General features: G+C 42.3%; 2 protein-coding genes across 10 annotated transcripts in view; both read left to right on the forward strand.

Annotated features, from left to right (window-relative positions):
• Positions 1-27,817, forward strand: part of LOC123503556 (disks large 1 tumor suppressor protein-like) — a 610,283-nt gene that overhangs the window by 496,347 nt on the left and 86,119 nt on the right. The gene's annotated exons all lie outside the window — the stretch shown is intronic.
• The window catches only part of LOC123503558, a 12,772-nt gene continuing 8,573 nt past the window's right edge, over positions 23,619-27,817 (forward strand). Inside the window, exons 1-2 of one of the 3 annotated variants that reach the window (XM_045253427.1) lie at positions 23,619-24,145; positions 24,544-24,553. In XM_045253427.1, coding sequence (XP_045109362.1) covers positions 23,930-24,145; positions 24,544-24,553 — 226 coding nt within the window. In that variant the 5' untranslated portion in view covers positions 23,619-23,929. The remainder of the gene's footprint in view (positions 24,146-24,543; positions 24,554-27,817) is intronic. The other 2 variants (XM_045253425.1, XM_045253426.1) reach the window with 2 other exon arrangements.

Below are 27,817 nucleotides of genomic sequence, written 5' to 3' on the forward strand. Positions count from 1 at the left end.
ACTACTACTACTACTACTACTACTACTACTACTACTACTACTACTACTACTACTACTACTACTACTACTACTACTACTACTACTACTACTACTACTGCTGCTGCTGCTGGTGCTGTTCCTACTACTACTCCCAATATGTTCATAATCCCTCGCTCCTGCCAAAGTGAAGGAGGTGTTCCCGCCGCCCTGCTGCACGGAATGTCCCTTGTCGGCCATCTAGGGCCAGGACACACGGGCGAAATACATCAACATTATGAAACAGTAAATTCATGACGAGTTAGTGTGTCCAGTTATCAAGGTACAAAAAAAAAAAAAAAAAAAAAAAAAAAAAAAAAAACAGTTACTTTTTTCATTATGCATTAATTTCAAAATAAAGTGCACCGATTTACATAATTTAAAATAGCGCCCTCAGTAGCGCCAAGTGCAGGGGAGGCACGTATGCATTGTGCTACGTCAAAGTTAGTTGCAACTGATTAACTTAAGAACACCCAGTGAGTCAGTCTCTGCCTAGGACAACACTGCTTGGTAAATACAATTAAGTAAATACCCTCGGAGTCTCTCGAGCACAGGATCAGTCTGGTTGTCAGCCCTCCCGCTGGGATAGGCAGTCCCACCCGGTCTGGCGACGCAGAACATTATTTTGAATTTGCCGTCATTTGGTACATTATACACTACTCTGTATAAACACCACAGTACGTAGCTATACATTACTTTGTGCAAAACTATAATATTGTTTAGAGGATTTACACAGTTATGAGGTACGAATGATACACAACGCAAAGCCTGAGTGCACTGAAGCACCAGCGATGTTCCTCACAAACTGTGCAAGTGTTTGATCAAAGTTACGCAAAGATAACAAATAAAAAAGCAGGCTATCCTCTGGCCGCCAGGCACATTGCTGCTGGTGTTAATAAAGGGAGACATTGTTTGCGCCATGTCACCAACCAGCTATCTCTGCCTGTGTTTGTCCAGCGACGCCACAGGGACAGGGACAGGGCGTGGTTTGGCGTGGCGCGGCGCGGCGTGACACTGCAGTTCAGTGACACCGAAAGTTCGTTCCCTTACTCCGTGCATCCGTGACACCTTCACAACAGGAACACAGGATGTCACTTCCTACTTCACGGTGAGGAATGGCGTAGGAAATTATGTTCATTTATTTTTTTTAAACACTTGATCAGCTCAGTATTTTTTTTTCTACCTCATACTATATATGTCTTTTCTTTTATAATCAAACTAAATATATACATTTCATATCTTTCAAGAATGGAAATAAGGCATGAGCATCACAAGAAATAGCAGGAAGGTCTGTCCGCCATTCTGTACCTTCATATCTTTTCACATCCATCCCAATAACACATTAGAAAAAAAAGTAAAATAATTCATCATGGCAGAAACATTTTGGTTTGTCGTTTACCGTCCAGCACAGTTTAGTAGTTTTTGTGCGAACGTCAGCCACAAGTTTATACCAGTTCCTTGTGGAAAGTTGAAAAATGAAAAATAAGAATTCAATTACCTCGTATTTCTGTTTTATCCGAGGTCTTCAAATTTTCTCTGGTCCTGATTGTCCCTGATATTTTGGCTTTTTCCCACCTTTCCTTGGGCGGGGCGTGGATAGCTAAATTAACCATGTTTGGGCTAATGGAAGGTGAAATGAGGTGGCCTTTGTTTGCCCGACCTTAAGGCCCCAAAAGAAGGTCTGCGGTACCGACACACACACACACACACACACACACACACACACACACACACACACACACACACACGATCGTAATAGCTTCCCGTTGTTCTCTAACCCCATTCAGACCTTTCTTCTTTTTGTCTTCGTTTCTTAATGTCGACGTGTATGTTCCTCTTTCTGCCATTCGTGCTTTCCCATCCCTTCCTGCTTTAATTGTTTCAGCATCCATTAAGCTCTCGAGAACGTCTCCCTCTTCTATTCTGCTTGACTTTACTCTCTCTTCACTCTCATTCATCTTCCTCGTATTCCCTCGCTCCGTGTTTTTTTTTTTCTTTTTTTCTTTTTCTTTCTTTTTAGTCTCATCTCATCTTCATCATGGAGTATGTCACCCTCTGTCTCACAATGCCTCCCTTTAGGTCCTCACATTATACCATTCAGCAGTTTACCACACACAACCTTTCCCCTCTTCCCTCCCTCCCTCGTCTCCTCTATTGTCTCCCTCTCTCTCTCTCTCTCTCTCTCTCTCTCTCTCTCTCTCTCCCCCTTTACGTGCACTCTGCCGTATCTACCACACTATAACAGGTGTTGCCTTGTGCTTAACAGGCCAGTATTATATAAACTTTCATAGCGCAGTTTTCCGTGACTTACTGCGGAAACACACACACACACACACACACACACACACACACACACACACACACACACACACACACACACACACACACACACACACACGTATATATTAATCTCATAGGACATAAGGGAACTCAATTACGCACGTACAATAGTGGTCAGCAATCACAATAACCTTCACCACTCATTTTAGTTTCCTCTCGGTCTTTATTCCTGATATTGTCAAAATCCACCAGTTTCTTGTTTTTCGAAGTAGTCTCAGCGGATCAAAGGATTTTACATTGGTGAGAGGCGCTAAACATATTGATAGGGAGTGTGTTGCATGTATTACTCGCGATTATTGTTCGTGTATGTGTGAGAGAGAGAGAGAGAGAGAGAGAGAGAGAGAGAGAGAGAGAGAGAGAGAGAGAGAGAGAGAGAGAGAGAGAGAGAGAGAGAGAGAGAGAGGCGGAGTGTAGGGACAGGAGAGGTAGGATAAGCAAGTGGCCCTTAGGTAAACAACGCTTGGCTCACACAGGCCTCGTTACGACCCCAGGACGAGCGCTTCGTGATTATGGTACGTAAAAGAAGAAAAAAAAAAGTGCTAATCCCGGGTAATGCATTTGCCGCTTAATTTTCCCAGCTAATTATCACTGATTTTTCCTCCTTCCGTGATGCTCTCTTAATTCTTGGCTAAGGGTAACTCGTGTGCCCTACTGCCTACCTGACTCTATATTTTCACTTCTATTTTTACGATCAAACAATTGAATGCCGTGGAACATTTAACAGGATTTCAGCTCTCGTTCCGCTCGGGTAGCGGAGATTTAACTAGTCGTAATTGTACTGAAGAGGCTGTGTCCCGTGCAGCGAGGCCAGGTAGGAATATGCGCACTGAGGGAGGCTGAACCATCGCATAAAGCTTAACTATCTCTCCCAAAGGATTAAATTTTACCTCTTTGTACAAAATCGGAGAATAAAAGCAAATATAAAGAGAGGGAAAGGGAAAATGGAAAGAGGGGAGCGAAATAAACGTAAAGAATGTTAAATGTAACTGGAACATGGAAAGGAGTATAAAGAATAAATAAAAAAAGCGAAGTATGATAGCAGACTCGTGTAATTCAGTGGGCAGTGCTTACCTTAGGGGCTGTTGAGGCGAACACGCACGACTGGTATCATCAAACTACCCATTGCCTGAGGAATCTTGCCGGGGAAGAAGTTATTTATCCCTTATTCATAAACACACAGAGGTGATTGTTCCTTACACATTGGAAGTCGTAGTGAGAAGGGTTTACATGACAGTCTAACGGGTGTTGTCTTCCATATCAACAAGTACTGCCTGCTTTTATGTTTTTTCTTTCATCCTGTAAGCGTTATCCCTTCAAAAGCATTAGCATAAAGGAAACTCAGTAAAGGCCGTTATGGTTATTATCTCTCTCTCTCTCTCTCTCTCTCTCTCTCTCTCTCTCTCTCTCTCTCTCTCTCTCTCTCTCTCTCTCTCTCTCTCTCTCTCTCCTTTCTTTTTCCTTGATTCTTTCTCTTTTTCCTCGTTTCTCCTTAGCTTACTTTTCCTCCATCTTTCCCTCTCTTCCCTAACATTTCCTTCCCTTCCACTCTCCTTTCCGCACCTGCTTCCCTGTCTCCCTCTTTCTTTAACTCTTATTCTTCCTCTTTCGCTTTTTCATCTCCTTCCCTTCGTCTTTATCAGGCCTGGGATGCGGCTATCCCCAATCATGCTGTAATGGCCTCAATATAGGGATAACATCTTGTTCTTGCTGTCGGTTTGCTACGTGCTGGTGCTAGATTAAGGAAGAAAAGTGATGTTCATTCCTATTTCTTGCTCTCTTCATTCTTATTATTTCCGAAACGCGATCTTATTTATATCCATTGCTTCCGTCTGCAGCACGAAAGTCGATTGTGCCGCAAGGTAAAAGCTAATATATGTAGTATGTATTGCATTTCTCTCTCTCTCTCTCTCTCTCTCTCTCTCTCTCTCTCTCTCTCTCTCTCTCTCTCTCTCTCTCTCTCTCTCACACACACGTAATGGTTTTCATCGTTTTTACTCTGAATAAACAGACAAACTAAAAATGCTAAAGTCAATATATATGTAGTAAGGAAGAAGTGAAAAAGAACAATCACAAAAATGCAAGAATATACGAAAGTCGAAGAAAAATCGCAGACATGCTGGTAGATAAAGGAAGAAAGAAATACACGAAAGAAAGAGAGAGTGAGAAAGTGTGAGCGTCTGGCTCTTCACTCGTCTTCAGTTGGGGTTCCCTTTTCCCTGTTGTGCTGACGAGCTGTTTGTTATTCATGGAGGAACCCGAGCTAGGCCAGACTCACCGCTCCCTGTTGTAGATTATCATCACCACCCTAAGTGATTTACGTACGCACGCACACTGCCTGGGGAGCCATGTCTGTGTGTGTGTGTGTGTGTGTGTGTGTGTGTGTGTGTGTGTGTGTGTGTGTGTGTGTAGGGTTACAATGATGTATAGCTGTCACTGATAAAAACCCTCCCTCACCTATTGTTTATATATAAACAATCTTTATTTCTTAATCCGAAGAACAGCAGTTGGTGAGAAAACGCAACACAAAACCTTGGGTGGATCCCGGAGCAGTAAAAGCGATGACATCAAGGTGATTTGCCCATTTGTGTGAGCTAAAAGGTTTGGGTCCCGCATGCCCACCAAGGCCAAACACTGGTCTTCTGTGTGCACAAACAGGGAAGGCAGACGGTCAAACAGTCACCGGAGATTGAGAAGCTACAAGGCCACCTGCACCGAGCTGACATCACGAAGGACTAACTGAAAGACATCTTCGCTGCTTGAATCTTTACTTTGAAAAAAAAAAAAAAAAAGAATAGGTAGAAAGAAACAAACAAAAATAACAACGGCGAATATTGCTAAAAATAGATAGAAGTCATATGGAGAGAAATAAAGGGATGAAGAATAGTGTTACTATCATCTGGAAGCCATGTAAACTTATCCATAAGTGCCTGTCGTCAAGTCATCGAGGGCATACTGTAAACAAGTAGAATTGCCAGATATCAACATTTTCTTTTAAAGGTTATGGCCACAGTGGAGATGGAGGTTAACGCAGCGTTACTGTGCGTCCCGGCCTGCCACGAAATACCGAGAATCAAAGAATTTATACGTTTGCAAGTTATGCGTTGATAAATGTTAGCTGGCATTCTAATGTTTAGCAATGTGACTTGTTTTGATTGATGGAATGAACGGTAGATTGGTAAGAAAGATTATATGAAAAACTAATCTAATCGAACACATATAATGAATGTACAATCAATAAATTTTCGTCATTTTTAATTTATATGCAGCTTATTTCTGATGAGTCTTAAATGTTTTAAAAGTCGGCAAGACAAATTCTTCCTTGTATGTATAGTGTATAGTGGTGGGCGAGTTGTTTTGGTGTACCACTAGATTCGTGGCTGATGATGCCTAGCACTTGTATCTGACCATGTATAGTCATGGCCAAACGTTTATTCACATGTCATATACATTTCCACTTTTTTAACTGTTTCATCCCAACCGTAAGTCCTACGATGTGCTGCTTGTCACTTTGCAAAACCTGAGGAGTGAACGGTTTCAAAAATTTCAGATGACGGAAGACTGAAGGAAAACGTTAAGTTAAGCACAGCGGAAGTACTATTTACTTATTTATTCATCTACTGTTCTCTTCATTTTATTATATATTTATTTTATCTTGTTATTCTATAAGAGAGATCGGTGTTCCCCAAGGAAACATGACACGCTTTCTTTTCTGGTTGGGTGGGTGGGGAGGGGTAGCTACCTCAGAAATAGGCAATCCGTATACAGCGCGCACATCGTCGAGGAAAGGCAACACTCTTTGGAGCAGGCGACACCTTCATGAATAGGAGATACTGTGAAAATTGTGTTGATATCCTTGAGAAAATGGGATCCATATGTAAGGAGAATGGGCCTGTAGCGGTACTTTTGGGCTCAAGCGGAACATATGCGGCCATTGAGACTAAACAACAACTTTCTCTAACACCAGAAACCTATGCCCTCTCAAGAAAAATAAAATAAATAGATATAGGAGTGCCTCTAGAACATAAGTAATATGTTGATTTAGGGATATGAGGTGGTCTCTCCTGACCAAATACTTGTTAACATGTAATGCCCTCGAGAACAGGCAGTGAAGAAGGTAACAAGGTATATATCTGAGAAGTCTTTAAACTGGCAATGTCAATAGTAAAAACTCTTGTTCTTAGCGCCAGGTAGTGTTCTGGAAAATAAGTGGCAGCACCTTCCTTTAGAATAAGTCGTGATTCCTCTAAAAAATGTACACATAGAAGAAAAAAACTTTTGTAATATAAGAGGGAGAACTGCCAAGGGCAAAAAAAAAAAAAAAAAAAAAGGCCCACTGTAATTGCAGTCCTTATAAAAGATTCTAAAGAATTAGTCAAAATTCATGGACAAATGTCTTGACACCTCCCACTTAAAAGAAGTTAAGTCGTAGAAAGATGGAAATACAGAAGCAAGTACAAGTAACTTCCATGACGTGATGACACCAGGAGCAGCAGAGACACAAAACACCTCCCACTTTTAGGGACAGGTATGTAGTAACAGCTTCTCTCAGGCATGTGAAGGCAGAGCGGAGAATCCATGACCGTGTGAAACACTTCCAGAAATTAATGATGGTCACTGGTCACTATCAATCAGAACAAAAATATGGTGTCACTTTCTCGATAGAACTTCTATGTGGTGCAGGCAACTCGAGTCCAATAAAACTTTAAAGTTATGACCTTTGAGGTTTTACGCCTGCACAGAATCCTTTTCATTAGTGACCTCAGGAGACGTGCAAATATCACACTTTATCCCAGACTCACGAGTGGAGAAAGTAAAATTTTTACAATAAGTTCCTCTACCTCATTGTTAACTTTCGCCTTCTTTTTTTTTCTTTTTTGTCCCATTTGCCTTAAACTTTTATAGTTCATCGTCATAAGTTTCCGTCATATAAAACATTGCAAGACTCTAGGATGCACTTCTCAGTAGCAGCTAAAGTTCAATTCCTGAATAAACAATTTCATTCTCTAGGTGGCTCGTCTCGTCGTGCCAAACAAAGGCTTTATTCGTCCTGGTGTACATTAGGGAACCGAATAGTTTGCTCAGAGGGTCTCGGAAGGCACAGGATCACGCATCACTAATACCCACTAATACTGTTCATAATAACTATTTACTTCTTCCAAATACAATTCATCGTGATTCGGTATTCGATCATTCTCAGCACAGCCCTCAACCTTTTCCTTCAGATCTTTCCGTCCAGCCCGTGCCTTCCTCATATTTCTTACTGTCTCCGCTCACTTGCTTCACTCTTTTCTGACACGTCTGAGCAAGCAACAGGAAGCCAAAAAGAATAAATGTTCAAGTTTCGGCCCAGGATGATGTCAGGACCTCTCGCCTCACTACATTTATCCTGACGCACCTTTCATGCGCCCGTCTTGGAGGATAAAAGTTAGATTTTTCTTATCCCTCAATATCTGTGAATCGTCCACGGTGCAGTTGCATGTGTTATTTAGCGTGTTTTGCTACATGTAAATCATATATCACGAGGAGTAAAATTAAGGTTTGAAGAAAATAATAGACAAATGGTATCGGTGAAAGTAGTAGTAGTAGTAGTAGTAGTAGTAGTAATAGTAGTAATAGTAGTAAGAGAAGGAGGAGGAGGAGTTTTACGTGTATGTATTTACTATATAAGGGATGAGTAGTTTTGTGCTCCGGAACTACAGCGAATAGAAACTACCTGTTTGGTGTAGTCTACCTGATTGTATTTGCATTTTCTGTTTTGGGCTGATCATGGTTTTCAAGGGTAACTGCCCATTTAGAGTTCAGAGCGGCAAGACAACACAGGCACCTTTTCTCTTCTGTACGTGATGTTCTTATCATTCTCGAAATTTGCAGTGGTTATTCTTTATTCGTGTAAATCACTATTCAAACCGTCGTCGCTTCTATCAAGGAATAAGCGTCAACAGGATACTTCAATCGTTGCGCCACCATTTCCGGGTTTTTACATAGTTCCAAATAGGAAACTTTTATCTTTCCCTGTGTGTCCCTGTGCATGCAAGGTGTTAGATTGCATACGTGTAAGACATTATGTTGTGTACATGATAGTTTTCTCCTTGCGTATCATACTCAGCCCTTATATAGACATAATCTTTGTAGAAACTATGAATGAGCAAGGTATAGTGTGAGTTTTAAGGCTTAGGACACTTGTATTTCCTTCAAAGCAGAAGGGAAAAGAAAAAGAGAAAATCGTATCTGGGTTTAGTCTTACCACTTTCACTATCCACCATGCAAAAATGCCACGACAGACTAGCACAATTATTTTTTGAGAGGTGATTATGTGTGTTTTTTGTGGGCAATATTCATGATGGGGTTTTTTTCTAACCTCTCCTATTATCACGAAAACACAATTGAAGGCCGCAGCTCCCATCAAAGCCTGTTGCAAGTCGTGATAGGACGTCAAAAGGTTTGCAATTGGTTCGTATTTTCTGTCGTTTTTGTGGCTTATCTATACTGCTACTTTCAACTGGCTTTAGTGGAAGTTACTGAACTTTTCAATAAGAATTTATAAACTTTTAGCCAAAGTTTGACATCTCCAATGCAGACAATAAGATAGATAAATAAATCACCATGAAATATAAGTACTGGCCAATCATCTCTCGTAGCCTGCACAAAGTCTTAATGGGAGAACAAAATATTGAAGAAACTACCCAACAAGGGCAGATAACACCCACACAACGTCTACGGGATATGAGGAAACAGAGCCACTGTGGTAATAGAATACAGAATTGCCTTGACCCGGTGTCGTGGGTTGAATGACTTTTCACATTTAACGACTTAAAGGACGACGCCGAGCATTGAGGAGACATTCATGCTCACATGACCTTAAGAATATACATTTTTCTTCCTTCACCAGTTTCTTGATACTTTTCTCCTGCTGACGCAAAGCTTTTCCCGGCACAATACTGTCATCTTGATATGTCAGGAAAGATTAGTTGGGGTCCCCGCGCGCTAGTGCAAGACTCCTGAGTCAGATCCAGAGAGGGGAGGATGGTAGCGTGGGTGAGTGGGATCAGGGATGGCCAGTACAGGGGAGAATAACCCTGGGGATTCAAAAGCACCCAGTGAGGTGTAGGGGAGTGGCAAGAGAGAGAGAGAGAGAGACAGGAAATGGGCGAGGTAGTGAGAAATTTTGCGCGAACTGACACGTAGGTATCATTTATGTATTGTGGATACACACACACACACACACACACACACACACACACACACACACACACACACACACACACACACACACACACACACACACACACACACACACACACACACACACACACACATATGCCGTCCCCTCCCCAGGGAATCTTCATCCCCTGCGGGTCGTTCCTCTCCATCCTTCTGGTTCACGGTGTACCAAATGACCTCTCTCACCATCAGCATATATATATATATATATATATATATATATATATATATATATATGTGTGTGTGTGTGTGTGTGTGTGTGTGTGTGTGTGTGTGTGTGTGTGTGTGTGTGTGCTGAAGAGGACCATTTTCAGTGTGATATATACAGAATTTTGAGTAGATAATGATACAACTTTTCCAAGGCAGTACAATAGCCAATTAAGATTTGATACATTTTATCTATTCACATAACTATTATTATTCTATAAATCATTCTTCCTCTTTTCAAAAATGTATTCTACAAACTATCAACATAATTTCACTAACCTCTCTCCTGTTCCATTGAGTCAAGTGAAGGAAACAAGTGTATCATATTCCTATTGAGTGTTCTGAGTGTCAGTATCAAATGTAAGCCCATAACGTTAACCTTACTATTCTCTTGCTTAGATGCAAAGTAGAGACATGATCGTTCAGGAATTGTCATTTCGATTGTAAGAGTCAAGGAAACTTCTTCATTTAATTGTTCTGTGTTTGAAACTTGCCGTCCTGCTGATATTAAAGGTAGAATAATATTAAAGGTAGAAACAGTATTCACACTCATAAGTAGATAGTGTCCGCCGGAGGGGAATACAAGACAGGCTGAATATTCTGCTCTACCGATCACGAAACCAAAGGCGAAAAAGAGGACGTGCAGGATGTTGGATATGACATTCTTACCCGGGTGAAAGCTGGAGAATGGTTGCCAGCTACGCTAAATTTGGTACCTTATAAAACCTTCTACAACAGTGTTTAGATTATCCGAGGTACTTGTTGGTTTAGTATGTTTTTTCTGCGTGCTGAGTATTAGTGGGTAAATATGTAGCGTGTGATGAGTGTACTGACTGCCACCAAGCTTTGTAATTCAGACGTGTGGTGGTGCGTCGGAATGTGCGGGGAGTATTGGAGTGAGTGTGTATGTACGTGCGGCAGTGTGTAGGCTGGGGGTGGTGTGTGCGTGTGTGTTTGGGGGTGTGCTCATATTCTCTATATAAAATGCCCATAGCTCATAAAAGTAGCGGCAAGTATCGGAAGAGGAAGCCCAAGACGCTGATCCCCGTGGAGGTAAGTGTGTGGCGTGGGGGCGGGGCGGGGCGGCTCGGCAGGGTCGCCGCCACTCGTCGGAACTGCTGTGTTCGTAATAGAACTTTGGGACCAATTTTGTTGAGCTTTATTTTAGCGAATTCATGGTAGACACCCGCAAGATCATTCTTTATCATATTTTGCACGTGCATGTCAAGTGGGGTGAGATGATGTCGTGTAGGTTTGGTGTAAATATATGGCAACAGTCTCAAAGTTTGGTGTGAGTTTGGAGACCCACCTGTTACTACGAACACAACTTGTTGACAAAACATCGGCACATCACTTTGCGCCCATACAATTCACCTGATCCGCCCCGTATGAAATACAAGACCAGTTTCAACTTCATTGTTTCGGTGCAACCCTATCATTAGTTAGATGAGGGAAGTGAAGCAGAATCCAGTACGTTATTTGATGGTAGAGAGAAGAATGTGCCGTGAGGTAGCGCGGGGCCGGTTGTGTGGGTGCTGGTCTGCTGGCCTACGAGTCGGCAGCTGGGTGGCGGGTTGGTCCTCTGCCTTGCCTCCCTCTTCCCTCTCATCTAACACCTATCCAGTCTTCATGACAGGTTTAAATTAGCATATATATAAATAAATAGAAATGTCATGTAATGAAATTCTGAGTTTTAGCGAATTTAAATTGTGAGAAACCGGCAAGTGTTCTGTGGGTGCACAATGTTTCTTGATTTTAAATTTTCCTATAGTTTCCTGTTGACATTTAATGATCAGCAGTTGCATGTAATATACCTAGAGTCATGCCACATGCAGCACCACTTTGGAAGATGACCTGAGACATGATATGAGCAGCAGGTGGGAGAAGAAGCCAGTTATGAGAGGTCATGGGCCAAACATTCCCACACTCCCCCTCCCGTCCCTGCCAGTCAGACAAGGTCCACGGAAACCCAAGCTCCTCCCAATCCACCTTGGAACACCGGCCAGCAATACGATCCCTCCTACTCGACCGAGGGGGAACCCGAAGCGGTATGATGCACAGCAGCAGAATAGTCATTGTCACGAGGCGCCGCGGCACACGGCCCGCGGCGGCTTGGGACCTGATGGTCATTGTTGGAGTCTCGCGTGGGAAGCGAGGGATAAGGTGACAGACTGTAAAAGTTCGTGATGCTTAAGTCGTTGCTGACAGCACGTGTGATATGTATTATTATTATTATTATTATTATTTGTTTATATATATATATATATATATATATATATATATATATATATATATATATATATATATATATATTAATATGAATAAAACCGTATTCTGTGGAGAACAAGTCGTCTCAGCCGTCCGACGCCCACCTAGCTATCCTGCCTCAACTGATAATATCAGATTGAGGCTTGTAGGGAGGGTAAAGGTGGCAATGGAATGGTAAGGTATCCCTGGTATTTGTTCAGGATGGAGTTGGCTATTTACACCACCGTCAAATTTTCAAGGAAACCTAAATATTATAGTGCCTATGTGCGCCTCTTACGTTACACTATCCATTTTGTGCCCTTATAACGCGAATATATATGCTATTGTTTTTTTTTTTTTTTATTAAACAGACTATCTCAATGGTATTTGCATCATGCAGCTAAACAGTCCAAGGTGCTGTACAACTCTCTCTCTCTCTCTCTCTCTCTCTCTCTCTCTCTCTCTCTCTCTCTCTCTCTCTCTCTCTCTCTCTCTCTCTCTCTCTCTCTCTCTCTCTCTGACTGTGTGTGTGTTCTTGCCACACCCTGTAGGCCCAACACAAACATGCCCGGCGAGTCCTCTGTGGTCTGGCATTTCAGTCAGGTGGGTGGCTGCACATGTGGCTCCTCACGCTGGAGCTGCACGCTGGCCTTCTGTGTTGATACTGTCAGTGTTATCAGCATATAGTGCTCCTCACGCTCCCACGAGAATGTACTGATTGACGATTTTCGTATTAACTCTGAGAAAATGCGTTGTTGATGTTGAACTAGTGTGTAGTTTCTTAATTAATTGAGACCAGTTAACTTCCCGAAAAATTTTTGCGGTTGCGTGTTACTCAGCAACAGCTTCTGCCGGTAGGAAGCAGAGCGCGAACCAAACTTGGAGGATGATCCTGGTTGTCAATTACTTACCTTCTGAATCATGCTATCATTTATTTATTTATTGATATTTTTTTACACACACACACACACACACACACACACACACACACACACACACACAGAGTCGAGGATTGGGGAGGCTGTGACGAGGGTTTGCATATATACAAAAGGAACCATATGACTTTTTTGTCCTATGCTTAAATGGAAACAAAATGGATGATTGAACAAATGTAATCCTCCTCGTCACCACCATCGGTAGGAAGGGAGAGACGATGATGGTGTCTCTCTTCTGAGTGGTATCGCGCTGCTACGGCAATTTTAATTTAACTTAGTCAGCAGCTCTTGCCCAAATAATGCATGTATAATGTATAGCACAAGGATTTAGGTAACCACTTTCATTGTTGGTGCTATTTACAGTACACATCCTTTAGAGGTTTGTGACAGAAAGGAAGAGTGGGCTTGGGAATCTGAGGCAGTCTACCTTACCTGGTGGGCGATAGTAAAATCAGGTAAACATCCTCGGCGCTTTTACATAGTTCCTTGGATAATAAGTAGGCAAGATGTCCGTGTAAGTTGTAAGTTGTTAAGGGCAGTTTTGTGTATAACAGTACCACATGTTGTACTATATAATTATAACAATGTGTCTTAATTCGTTACTAACCTTTATAGTAATTCCCAACTTCTATTTGCAGCCTTAATTGAGTGTTCAAAACTTAATTCTCCAAATATCATCCTTAAAGAATGCCTTCGGAAAAAATAATGTATATATATTGAATTTAATTCTCCAAATATCATCCTTAAAGAATGCCTTCGGAAAGAAAGATGTATATTGAAGTTTCATTTGGGGTCATGGACCAGGTGGACAGGAAACGCAGTCTTCTGTCATATTTTAGCTGATCAACGCAGACTGTCTCTTGATTTGCATGGAAAATAGTGATAACCGTAAATGTTATTATCAGTAATGATAGTATCGGGATTATAAGCCTTGGCAGCATCACTGTATTTTCACTCTCGTTTCATAGAAAGTAAAAGTACTGAGGTAAGAGTTCCAAGCTACCGCCCGCGTCCCTTATGGTCGCCTCCCACGACCCGCAGGGAATACAGAGATGTATAATGCGTCCCATGTCTGAGGACTGGCTGTGTGGTTAACCAGCCAGACATGTTACACCACAAAGTAGGGAGTTGTGGCGTCTCCATTCTTTTAAGATGCGTCTGCAAAATTATGATCTTCATTATTTATTTATTTTTTTTTTTTTTTTTTTCGATAGAGCATAAAAGGAAAATGTCAACAGAAAAGATAATACGAGTATAGTGGTGTTGAGGACAAAATAATAGTGTAAGAGTGACCACCAGCTAGGATATGATGCGACTCTGGTCAGGTGTTTGTGCTGAGAAAGTGTGTGACAAAGATTATGGCAGGTTATTCTTGGCCTGGTGTGTGTGCGCGCGCGCGCGAGCGCAAACACACACACACACACACACACACACACCTGTAGTGTATGCATCAAACAAAAAAAAATATGCATGTAATTTAGTAGCAAGTGTAAGGATGTGTGAAAAATTCTGTTGCCGGTTTTCAATAAATATTGTGAGACCAAAGTTGCCGTGTCTCCTGGATTATCTGTTATGTATCTCGCCACGTGGGAAATATGAAGTAGCGTAAAAAAGGCGCAGCAAATTAGGAATATTGGGAAACTTCATATCTCTCGCATGTAGAGATGTTTAATTGGGTGGAAACAATCCGAGATTCATAACCCGGTAAGCGGAGCCTCAAGGGACATGTGATGACGCTGATACTTAATTAGAGTAGGAGAGAACTTAATTGTGTTAAGGGAGAGAAGCTTGGGTGGAGGAGCTTGGGGGATTCTGTTGAAGGACGACTGAGAACCTGAAGGTGGTGCAGGAGCTTAATGTTCAGAGAGAGAGAGAGAGATTGTTTTTTTTTTTTTTTTTTTTTTTTTTCTCCTAGGAATGAATTCTATGTCCATCTGTATCCCATGCAAACTCTAAGCTCAAACCATTATATCACTGGTCTAGTAAGAATGGCACATAGACGAATAATCATTTATCCACCTGTTAATATCACTTCATTTATTAATCTATTTTTTAAGATAGAACTATATATTTTTCCACTGCATAGCTTCGTGAAATTTGCTGGTAATTGTTGTTATTATTACTCTATCATACTGTTATTATAAAGCTTGTTACTACTGGTGGTATTATATTTAGCCGGAAGTAAATACTGTATCTTCTTTTGTTGTGTTGTGTCACGAGCTTAACTATTTCTTTTATATCTTTAGCTTCACATCACTTGGCGGGCTGGGCGAGACTAGTAAAAGCGTAGGATGAAGATATACGAGGCTTGTTGTCTGTGGTGGTGGTGGTGGTGGTGGTGTGCTAGTAGTCGTAGTCCTGGCAGTATCTCCCAAGTTGATTCTCTAATACTTGGGCAATAATTGTTCTTGACACTTGACCCAGTTTCTCTCTCTCTCTCTCTCTCTCTCTCTCTCTCTCTCTCTCTCTCTCTCTCTCTCTCTCTCTCTCTCTCTCTCTCTCTCTCTCTCTCTCTCTCTTCCAAGGCCCTTCAGTGGCGCCACCGTTGGAGTGCCTCTTCAGTGTTGGACAAAAAGGGCCTCGTCTCAATATCCATCCTGCTCAGGTGGAATTGATTGAAAAGTTTTGCGTCTTTACTAACGAGGGGAAATTCTAGAGAGAGAGAGAGAGAGAGAGAGAGAGAGAGAGAGAGAGTGTGTATCCTGGGACGAGCCGGTCAGACAGTCTATGTTGCGTGAGGGAAAGTATTTCTTTGAGTAAATGAATATGCAAGGTGGTGATGCGCGTGTGTGTGTGTGTGTGTGTGTGTGTGTGTGTGTTGGTACTGCATTTATTTATTCTTCATGTATATATATTTTTTCTCTCCAGTAATCTCATGAATAAAAATGTTTCCTGAAATAGTGATAAAGAAATACACGAATTGCAAATATGACAGGACAGCAATACGATACTCCCCCCTCTCTCTCTCTCTCTCTCTCTCTCTCTCTCTCTCTCTCTCTCTCTCTCTCTCTCTCTCTCTCTCTCTCTCACACACACACACACACACACACACACACACACACACACACACACACACACACACAGGTTCACCAGATACTTTCGTCCACTTGAACCTTTGAGTGGTATCAGATGTAATGAAAAGGAAGTGATAATGCTATTCTTTTTATCTTCTAGTATATCTTTGTAATATCTTATGATACAAAGAGAGAGAGAGAGAGAGAGAGAGAGAGAGAGAGAGAGAGAGAGAGAGAGTGTGCCTTCCTTCCCTTGGTTAAAACGTTGCTTAACTTCTTCAACACTGGAACACATATTTTACCTTCAAATTTGTGTACGATTAAACCATTTTATTGACATTAGGAAAGGTCTATGGAGGTCAGAAGATTAAAGGCCACAGTCTTCACTATTTTAATCCCCATATAAGTTTCTGAAGGTGTATAAAATCGCCTAATAGTAACCAGATTGAATATGGAAACACTGGTACTGAAAGGGTTAAGGGAATTTAAGATGTGCACTTGTATAGATAATGAAGAATTCTCATAGTGGTTCTTAAATCCTTCATTTGACACGCCTCTCCTCTCCCGTTGGTTTTCGCTGAGTTCCCACGCCCTGCCCTTCATAATTCCCTCTCGTAATGAATCTCGCACGTTGTATCAGGAGTTTTTGGTGTTGCTGAGAATCTGGTACCTAGTAATTTTCTTTGCTTCATGAACACGTGTGAAAAAGAAAAGAAAAAAGACCATTACAAACAGATGATAGAGCAATTTAACTCTCTCTCTCTCTCTCTCTCTCTCTCTCTCTCTCTCTCTCTCTCGGTTTGGTAAACAAGATGTGTCCAAAATTAAGCTGACAAATACTGAAACCAGGTGCACAAATGCTCGAATTTGCTATCTTAATCGAGTTTTCTTATTACTTTTGAATTTAATCTTATCTGGAATACGTAACCTCTCTCTCTCTCTCTCTCTCTCTCTCTCTCTCTCTCTCTCTCTCTCTCTCTCTCTCTCTCTCTCTCGGTAGACTCGGTTTTTTTTTCTCATCATTTTCCTTTTAGTGATTTTCTCCTCACCAGTCTTGCTTAGTCTTGCCACGCGCCGCTCTTCCTCTCCTTAATCAAATGTCCTGAGTCCTTCACTTCCTACAGGAGATAAATGCACACCGCAGGATGAAGGATGCACTACACACACACACACACACACACACACACACACACACACACACACACACACACACACACACACACACACACAGAGTCTCGCGTGTAGTCAATATTCCCATCACTCCCTCCCATTCATCAAGTAAAGGCATCAGGTATGAGGAAGAAAGTGAAAGGAATACGAGTACTTTGTTATGTGGCACCTGGCTTCCCTTCCCTCCTTAGACCGGCACTCGTTATGTCACTTATAGTCTTGCGAGGTAGCAGGGGACGACTACTTTATAATTATGCTGCGTAGCTTAGGCATAGGGAGCACAGAGTAGAAAGGATAATGTTTTTAGGAGTGGTGGTGTGTTGGGAAGGAGAATAGGAAAGCACAAGGAGAGATTAACAGTAGTAGTGGTGATAATGGAGGAAAGGGGCAGATAACGTGAGTAAAAAGGATGACATGGTGATGTGTTTGGAAGATTTACATAGCAGTGGTGATACGGAGGTTAAGGGAGGGAGGAGGAGATAAGGTAGCTCAAGGTGACAGGGTTCAAGAGAGCATAATATCAAACACTTGTTCGTTTTATTTCGATCTCTTTCAGTAGGATCACGTGAAAGTTATTGGGGATTTCAAGAAAGGTTTTAACAAATACTTTGCATTAGTAGAGAAAACAACCAATGAAAACCCAGCTCTTAATCTTTGTGACCTTTGAAATTAGTTAATATCAAAAAGTCAAAGGGTTTCGAAACGTGCATCTAAGGAAATTTATATATTTAAAACCATTCATAGAATTGAAGGGCATATTGTGGAGTTGTGAAAACGTTAGTGATTATGGAGAGGATGTGTGGAGAAGGAGGGAAAGGTCAGTCAGATGAGGAGAGAAAAAGTTGTGGTGATGGTGAAGGTGGTGGAGGTGGAGGTGTGAGTGGAATAGAGTGAGGGAAGACACGTGAGGGAAAGGTTGGGGGAAGGAGGAGGTGGAGGAGTTTGGTGGAAGCAGGCAGGAGGCAGTGGTGGGGGGTAGTGTGAGGGACGTCGTGTGGTGCATGACTAACATTCACAAGGCTAGGGAATGTGTTAGGATGTGCTGAGGCTGTATTTCTCAGCTCTGAGTGGTGGTGGTGGTGGTGGTGGTGGTTGACTTAAGGTTATTGTTATTGATGTTCTTATTGGTGAAGTTAATGTTAGTTTCGGCTTGTTTTCTTTATTTTCATGTTTCCTTCCGCATATCCTCCTCCTCCTCCTCCTCCTCACCACCACCACCACCACCACCACCATCACCACCACCATCACCATCACCATCACCACCACCACCACCACCACCACCACTTTCAATACCCACATATGGTACAAGCTTTCGGTAACTCACGCTAGCCTGCAATCAGCAGTAAGTCAAACAGATGACTGGACGCGATCCTTTTGACTACAGTATTGCACGCGATGAAAAAAGAAAAGATTGATGTACTGTTGCTTATCACCGCTATTGCTGCGCGCCACGCCATGACAAGACTGTGTGCGCACGCACGCACGCACGGACACACACACACACACACACACACACACACACACACACACACACACACACACACACACACACACACACACACACACACACACACACACACACACACACACACACACACACGGCCATGCGAGTTGCTGTGTGAGAGACATTCATATAGTAAGAGAGAGAGAGAGAGAGAGAGAGAGAGTGTGTGTGTGTGTGTGTGTGTGTGTGTGTGTGTGTGTGTGTGTGTGTGTGTGTGTGCGTAACATCCCTCCACCACGATACCGGATAATGGGTAGCAATAAGTTTGCGTTGGGACCACTTAGCAGGTAATTGCTCCTTTCAGCTCAAGTTAGGCGAGGGATCAACAGTAGTGGCGCCCGAGAAGCTTAAGTACTCACGCCCGCCTCTTGGTTAAGCTCTATTAGGAAATTACAAACATTTCAATACGGATAGCCATATGTGTGTGTGTGTGTGTGTGTGTGTGTGTGTGTGTGTGTGTTGGGTGGGTGGGTGTGTTTCTCAGTCCAGTAACAGATTGGAAAGATAAAGAATGCATAATATGATAACGCGTAAATAGATAATATAATATTTAAAAATTATTGTGCCATAAGTCGTAGTAATAATAGTAGTAGTAGTAGTAGTAGTAGTAGTAGTAGTAGCAGCAGCAGCAGCAGCAGCAGCAGCAGCAGCAGCAGCAGTAGTAGTAGTAGTAGTAGTAGTAGTAGTAGTAGTAGTAGTAGTAGCAGTAGCAGTAGTAGTAGTAGTAGTAGTAGTAGTAGTAGTAGTAGTAATAGTAGTAGTAGTTGTTTTACCTTTCATGTGTCCGGGAGATCGGTACATAACAGTAAATCAATAAATAGTATATAGATGCTGTACATATAACAATGTCAGCATACAACAACGTTTCCATAAATACATAGAAACTACAGAAGAACCGAGAGTCAGTTTAGGTTCTGAAGTGGCTTGATGCTCAGGTTTCAATCAGTTCGAGTCCAAAGAAAAAAAAGAGAGAGAGAGAGTTTCATAGTTTACCTCTGAAAGGGCGAAGAGAGCAAGGTTCTGGTTAACTCTTGCATTAGAAATATGGGCAGAATATGGGTGAGAATAAGGAGAAAGTCATGTACAAGGAGGCTTTACACTTAAGCTCTCCTGTGGTTGTAGTGTTTGCATATTTTCCTGAGCTTCACAGAGTTATTTAGTATTCATTATGAAAGAAGTAAATGGAGATATAATATTATCTATTGAGTTGCAAGATGTAATTTTTCATCCCCTCATTACAACAAAATCATTTTAATACACTTTTGTAACGGTTGAGTGAAAGTAAGGTAATATCATGGTATACGAAGGGTTCAGTGGATATCTGCAAGTTGAGACAGGAAGTGTTTTTAAATACTCTTGATCTGGCAAAGAGCACAGGATACGCGCGCACACATTTCTTAACCAGGCCATATGATAAGTAGCGGAGACGAGAAATAAGCATGTATCCTTATGTGAGCTTGACATTTAAACATTATGTAATTTATTTCATAATGTTAATTCTTCATAGATTCACTCCTCTGAATTGAAACAACATTCACGGAAAGCCAGAATGAAAGTGTCAATGTCGGTGTTATAAATAAGTAAATAAAAAAAAAATAATAAAATGGGATAAGAAATAAAAAATCAATAGACTATGTGACCAGAATAGCAAATAACAAAAGGAGAAAAGCGCCATTAACAAAAACATTTCCTAAGAGACGCAGTCCTTTTGTATTCTTGAACGTTTGAGCGCCTTATCTTCACTAGCTATAACAAGTAGCAGTGAAAGCTATTGAGATTTCCAAGGGGCTGGCTGGTGTTTTCATGATTCAAGCGATAGTTTAACAAAGGTTCTACACCATCAACAGGAAACACTCATGAAAACCCGTATAATCTTCAGACTGGCCTTTGAAAATCGTCCTCATGAAAGATTAGTAGCGCTCGATGCAGATGGAGGAGAGGCAGTTATGGCAGGAAATGGAGACGCAAGATTGAGAAGTTAGCGGGAAAACCATAGCAGAGATTGGCTTATGGAGAAGGATGGGAAGGCCTATCCACTGAGAGAGAGAGAGAGAGAGAGAGAGAGAGAGAGAGAGGATTCGCTCATATTACGTATTTAGTCATGTGTCTATTTGCAAGTATTTTAATATCCAAAGTTATCAAGGAAGTTAATTACAGTACGTTTACATTAGCCAGGTGGGTCTCTCCTCCTCCTCCTCCTCCTCCTCCTCCTCCTCCTCCTCCTCCTCCGTAAACGATATAATAGCTTCACTTGATTGTCCTTACCCTTTCTACTCCTCATCCCTCATCACTTCCTCGTCCATCTTATCACCTCTTTCATTGTGGTTCGTTCCCTGCGTCCCCAGAATGTTAGGTCTTTTGTTCGCCAAGGTTCGATTGGCGGGCGCTGGTGCGGGTTGGTGTGGCAGTGTCGTGTGCGGCTCATCTGTCTAATTGAGCTGTACGGCAGGGAAGGGAAGGGCACAGGAATTTGAGCCTGACTAGCTATATAATGTGGTTGTGGAGTGTATAGTGTTTGCTGTACCGCATTTCAGGGCACGCTCACACACACACACACACACACACACACACACACACACACACACACACACACACACACACACACACACACACACACACACACACACACACACACACGTTTCTCTCTCTCTCTCTCTCTCTCTCTCTCTCTCTCTCGTCAGCGTATTGGATGTGATATTAACGACGAAAATAACACCAAAACTTACTTTGCTTCTGTCTCGAAACTTATTTTATTTTCTTTTAATAGATCAACGCCATTTTCTTCTCTTTCTTTCTTCTTCTTCTTCTTCTTCTTCTTCGAGAGAGAGAGAGAGAGAGAGAGTTAGGAATTGGGAATATTGTGTAGATATGTGGAGTATATTCGGCCAAGTCAGTAGTTATTTACCTTATCTGATTTAGCCTCAACGTACGTGAAATCTAACATAACATAACATCACATCACATCACATCACATCACATCATATCATGCCATATCTAAACTGATAAACTAATCGAACCACAACATTTTATGGAGTTTATATACATTTGTTTATTCATATTTGTTCAGTTTATTATTGTCATTTTTTTTTTTCCATGCGCTTCGTTGTGGTTATCATGTCACGTGTGTGTGTGTGTGTGTGTGTGTGTGTGTGTGTGTGTGTGTGTGTGTGTGTGTGTGTGTGTGTGAATATTTTGCTACTCTTTGATTGCTTCATGTCATTCTTTTCATCACTATTTATTATCCCTTCGTAATCCTGACTTGCTGTGTTTCTAATTAGTCAGGATTATGGATATTTCTTGGATATTTCTTTTTTTTTTTTTTTTTTTTTTTTTTTTTATTCTGATCTTCCATTTTTTCTTTTCTTCTGTCATTAATTCCAACCCTCATTAATCCGTCCCTTCCTCCCCCATTCTCATTCTCTGCCACCACCACCACCACCACCACCACCACCACCACCACCACCTCCTCCTCCACCTCCTTCTCCTTCTCCTTCTCCTCCTCCTCCTCCTCCTCCTCCTCCTCCTCCTCCTCCTCCTCCTCCTCCTCCTCCTCCTCCTCCTCCTCCTCCTATCTTCTTCTTCTTCTTCTTCTTCTTCTTCTTCTTCTTCTTCTTCTTCTTGTCCTCCTCCTCCTCCTCCTCCTCCTCCTCCTCCTCCTCCTCCTCCTCCTCCTCCTCCTCCTCCTCCTCCTGCCTTGATCATAATCTTATTATTCTTACTGTAATGATGATGATGGTGGTGGTGATAATGGTGGTGATGGTGATGATAATGATAAATGTTAATTACGATAACTATGTTGATAATAATGATGATAATAATAATAATAATGATGATGATATTGATATTACTAACATTTTCAGTATATTTTATATTGTTATTATATTATTTTTTGTTATTATTGTTGTTGTTGATGTTGTTGTTGTTGGTGGTGGTGTTGTTGTTGTTGTTGTTCTTCCTCCTACTGTTATTATTATTATTATTATTATTATTATTATTATTATTATTATTATTATTATTATTATTATTATTGTTATTATCATCATCATCATTATTATTGTTGTGGTTATCATCATCATCATCATCATCATCACTGCCACCACCACTACTTCCTTGGGACACGTGCGCCACAGGTGCATGAATCATTATCTACTAGCAGGAACAGGTAAGAGCACCAATTAACCTTGACATTTTTTTTTTCACGATGCGACCTTCATTCCTCCTTACGGCACAGCGCCACTCACCGGGACACACCCCTGGCGTCACGACCCTTGCTCCCTCCCGCCCTCACCGCTCCGGCCATCTCATCAGCCCATCTCCCCTGCACTACATGCTCCCCATCCCCCCTTCCCCTCTTCCTTCCTTGCACAGGCCAAGACACGCCCCTCCCTTGGCGCTTCCTCCTCCTCCTCCCTCCGTGCTCGGCTCTGTTGACACCAGGTTGCCATGGCAGCGGCCCTGCTCGAGGTGCTCATTATTTTCGGTGGCTTTTGGACAGACAGAAAAAAATAGTTTATTGTTGCATTCTGTAAAGGCTTTGTGAATATTTCTCTCACGCGTATTCCTGGTTCATGTTTTTTGTGGTGGATGTCTGTGGTGGTGCGTTATTACCGATGCATTCTTTGTTCCATGCGATATTTGCGCTGTCGCGATAGTTTATCGTATCTGTCTTATCACTGACAAGAGACTACTCGTACGTACCCCCGCCCGTCGCACCGCGTGTTGCGTGAATGATGTGTTTTGGTGGGAGGAAGTGGGCCTGTTGCTGTAGTCATGCGTATGACCTGCCGAGAATGTCCGGTGACAATAGCACACGCCTAACCTTCATTTGCATTGCTTTATATATATATATATATATATATATATATATATATATATATATATATATATATATATATATATATATATGTATGTATTATTTTTCTTTTCTAACCAAAGGAACGTTTGTTGTTCTTTGACATAGCTTTCCCTGCGCGGCCGTGGTCATCCCAGGCGGAGAGGTGCAAACTGGCCACCACGCACCACTTGCCATCAGCTTGTCCCCGCTGGTGATAAAGGTTATCTCGACACGCCCTTGGATCTGGGATCACTCTTCGTTGCCAGCAGACGGTGATCGTGGGTGAGCGAGGAATCACAAGGGGTGGTGTGCGCAGGTGACCCTCCTCTTCTGCGCATCAGCATTGATTCTCACTGTTGAGAATTTCGAATATTTTGATGGACTGAAATTTATATATTACCTTCTTTGCCACCATGTAACGTCCGTCAGCTGACAGTACAGGATGAAGGGGGCTGAGGGATGGCCTGAGGCACGGATTAGACCCATGTATCTGTTGGATGAGGAGTTCCGTGACATTTATCGTACGATTGGCAATGTGGGCTCGCTATCACGGGCCTTTTGCAGCGAGTGTGGCTGCAGTGTAGCGTTGGCGGTGTGTCAGTGTCCAGGTTCCCGCCAGCTGCTGCGTATCCGCGGTGGTCGGGGAGCCGTGGTGAGGGTGCGTCGAGCCTCAGCGAGTGTGGTGGGCGTTCCGAGGCGAAACTAAGCGGCACTGGCGGCGCCGAGTGCCACGCTGTCCCCAGTGGTGTTCAGGATGACGGGGAGCACGACATGGCAGGACGGGAACTCATAAGAAGTGAATTATGGAAAAGAAAGAAAGGAAATACATCTTTTATACGGTCAAGTTTTATGTCACCTTCAGGGATGGGTCGCGTGGCGCTGTTAAAGTGGAGGGCCATAAATCACGGTGGTGTAACAGGTTTTGAGTAACCCTCGCAATTCGCACCACGTTCATTGTACCGAACGCTCAGAGAAATTTCAGCCAGAAAGTTCTTTTCGTGACATTTTTATACTTTTCGTTGAAGTTATTATAATAATTTTTTTTCTTCTTTTTAGGTGGGGAGAGGTACATCAGTTACGCTTTTTTTTTTTTTTTTTTTTCTTCGCCGATATGAAGTGCGGATGAGAGGGAGACAGTTAAGTGGTGTCATGAAGTGTGCGAGTGCTTCATGCAAGTGGTGGCGGTGATGGTAGTGGAAGAGGAGGAGGAGGAGGAGGAATGATGAGGCCGAGATCGATCGCTTGCTATCGAACAAGTGAAGCCAGAATCCTGAACCTCAAATAGAAGGGACATCAAGGCGACACGAGGCACCGCCTTGATGAGTGTGTGTGTGTGTGTGTGTGTGTGTGTGTGTGTGTGTGTGTGTGTGTGTGTGTAAAAAGAAGGAAAAGGACAAGAAAACTCTTAAAATGCATTTTATCGTATCTTCAAACAAAAACTCTTGTGATCTGTTTTATTTGGTTCACACACACACACACACACACACACACACACACACACACACACACACACACACACACACACACACACACACACAGGATGCACGGTATATACATACACGCCTCACGCACTTAAAACACACATGAGCCACACAGCAACGGGTCCTCAAACAACTCATCACAGCGTAAGCAGAGCGTAATGATGTAGAGGGGTGGCGGCACCGGTCCTGCTCACTGTGGCCATTACTTTAACTGGCCACGTGCGGTACCTGTAGCCATCAGTGGGTTAAGAGTGAAACTTCCTCTTATACGCACATTTTTGTCAGCTGACGGGTACTGAGCATACTTCAAACCTACATAAAAGGGAAGCTGGGTCAGAGATGCAAGGATGACAAAGAGAGCGTTATCATACCATTACCAGAACAGTTGAGTCTGTGTTGTATGGATACTATTAAGTGTCAGAGACGTTATACTTAAAGATCGTGTGTGGGCGTGCTCGTATGCATTCGTGCGTTAGAGAATATTGACCGATATCGAGGTATGTATATCACTCAAGCCTTGGAGTGTTTTTTCTTCTTTTTCATCCGTGTGTGAGTGTCTATGCGTGGGCGTGTGCATGCACCAGTTAACTAAATCACACACGGATGATCTAATTAAAGAAAGGATCCGGTAATTAAGTTCTTAATTAGCTAACTATAGCTGAAAGAAGCTAACGAATTAAAATGATAATTGGCACTCACTCATTTATCCACCCACCCACCCACCCACTCAACTACCCACACACACACACACACACACACACACACACACACACACACACACACACACACACACACACACGGAATGGCAGGTCTTCAGTTCAGCCTTGGAGCGTGAGGCAGAAGGCTTGGAGGCGGCAGTGAGTGAGGCGGTGGAAAAAGCAGCAGCAGTGGTGATGGTGGTGGCGGTGTTGGGGCAGGGATGGAGGAGTCCAGACCCAGAAACTCCTGTCACGCGCAGACCGACCTGCAGAAGGAAGAGGAGGAAGTGGCGGTGGTGGTGGAAACTAGGACCTTTTTTTTTTTTTTTTTTTTTTTTTTTTCATTAAATAGAACACGGGGAGAAACGGTTACGCATGTCTTCGGGAAAAAGGAAGAAATTAAAGGAGTGATAAATAATATATAGATAAAAGATCCTTCCTGCATACATTATCATTATATTTTATTTCTAACATTTCAGTGCAGTAATAACAGAACTGATCCATTCTAAACAACAACAAGAGCAACACCAACAGTAACAAAGCTAATAACGGATGGAAACTCAAAGAAGCAACATTCATTAGCCCTCAATTCATGAAGAAGCAGCGGTGCGGGGAACAAGCGAAAAGTTTGGAGTTAAAATGTTTTCAAATTCCAATGAATCGCATTAGCGTGATGTATTCAAAAAATGTAAATGCATGCTACGAAAGTATAAGAATAAAAACTCCTTTCGCCACGAGTGTGTTCCCTGAAGGCTGGGCGGCGCTGCATCAGAGCCTCACAAAGTGGAAACCTGAGCGATAGGCTAGGAGGAAGAAAATAAGTTAGCGGGGAAGAGGTCAGTGTTAAATATTCGTGAACCCTTAAGAGGCTGGGAACGGGAGAGAGAGAGAGAGAGAGAGAGGGAGAGAGACGTAAGGGGGAGGGGTTAGGAAGGACAGACAGACGCCAGGATGGAGGAGAAAAATTGGAGCTGAGACAAGAGTGGGAGGAGGAGGAAAAAGGAGTAAAGTGCAGGATGGCTCTAAAGGATAAGAAGGGAGGAAGGATATTTTCCTTAGAAAGTTAGTGAGGCTTTGTGAGAGAGAGAGAGAGAGAGAGAGAGAGAGAGAGAGAGAGAAGCACATGATTACATAAGAAAATTTAAAAGGAATACTCTTAAACTAGAAAATGAAAAGGAACATCAAAGAAGGAACATGATAGAGTAAGGAAAAGGTAATTATATGTATCTTTTTTTCTGCTTCTCTTCATTTTCGTTCTCCCTCAATTTATTCTCCTTTTTCTTCGTCTTCCATTTTCTACCTAATTTTCTTCTTTTCTAGAAACTAACTTCATAAGAATACATTAGCCGGAAGAGGAAAGGGCAGGAGGAGAGGCGGGGAAGTGAGGATGACACACACACACACACACACACACACACACACACACACACACACACACACACACACACACACACACACACACACACACACACACAGAGAGAGAGAGAGAGAGAGAGAGAGAGAGAGAGAGAATATTGAACCCATATATAGCGGGTAAAAGATAGGCTTAGAAAAATTCTTTGAAACCTTTGAGAACATTTTATCCCATGCTCTTAGAAAAATGTCTACCTGTTTGTACACGCGCGTGCTTAATAAGATATGACCCTACTATATGTTTATTTATCCCTTCAATTACCATCTTGCCTTATGAAACAGTGATATTTTTCCCAGCTGTCTTTCTACTATGATCAGCTACCATTTCTAAGAAGGAAAGACAAACAAGCCCTTTGATAGGATTAGTGAGTTAGTGGAAGGAGACAATATATTTATTTTGTCTATTCCGTGAAGCATAAACCAAGTAAAAAAGAGGAAAGAAGTAGGAAGAAATAGATGAAAGTATAAGAGGGATTGAGAAAGTAAACACGTGCACTACAATACAACTTGAAACTTTATACGGAAGAGATAGAAAAATGTGCGCGTGTGTGTGTGTCTGTGTGAGTTATAGAGACCACAATTAAGAGGTGAAGGAAAGGAAGCTCGCCGGGTTATCTAGGGCGGAGCAAGCAGGCAAGGAAGCAAGCGGGCCCAGACTCCCTCACCAATTACCTGAAACTGCGGTGCATTAAGACCGTCATTACCCGCCAACCAAGACGCGGGGGAGGGGCAGGAAGG

Source organism: Portunus trituberculatus, chromosome 14, assembly GCF_017591435.1.
Source record: "Portunus trituberculatus isolate SZX2019 chromosome 14, ASM1759143v1, whole genome shotgun sequence".
Classification (NCBI taxonomy): Eukaryota; Metazoa; Arthropoda; class Malacostraca; order Decapoda; family Portunidae; genus Portunus; species Portunus trituberculatus.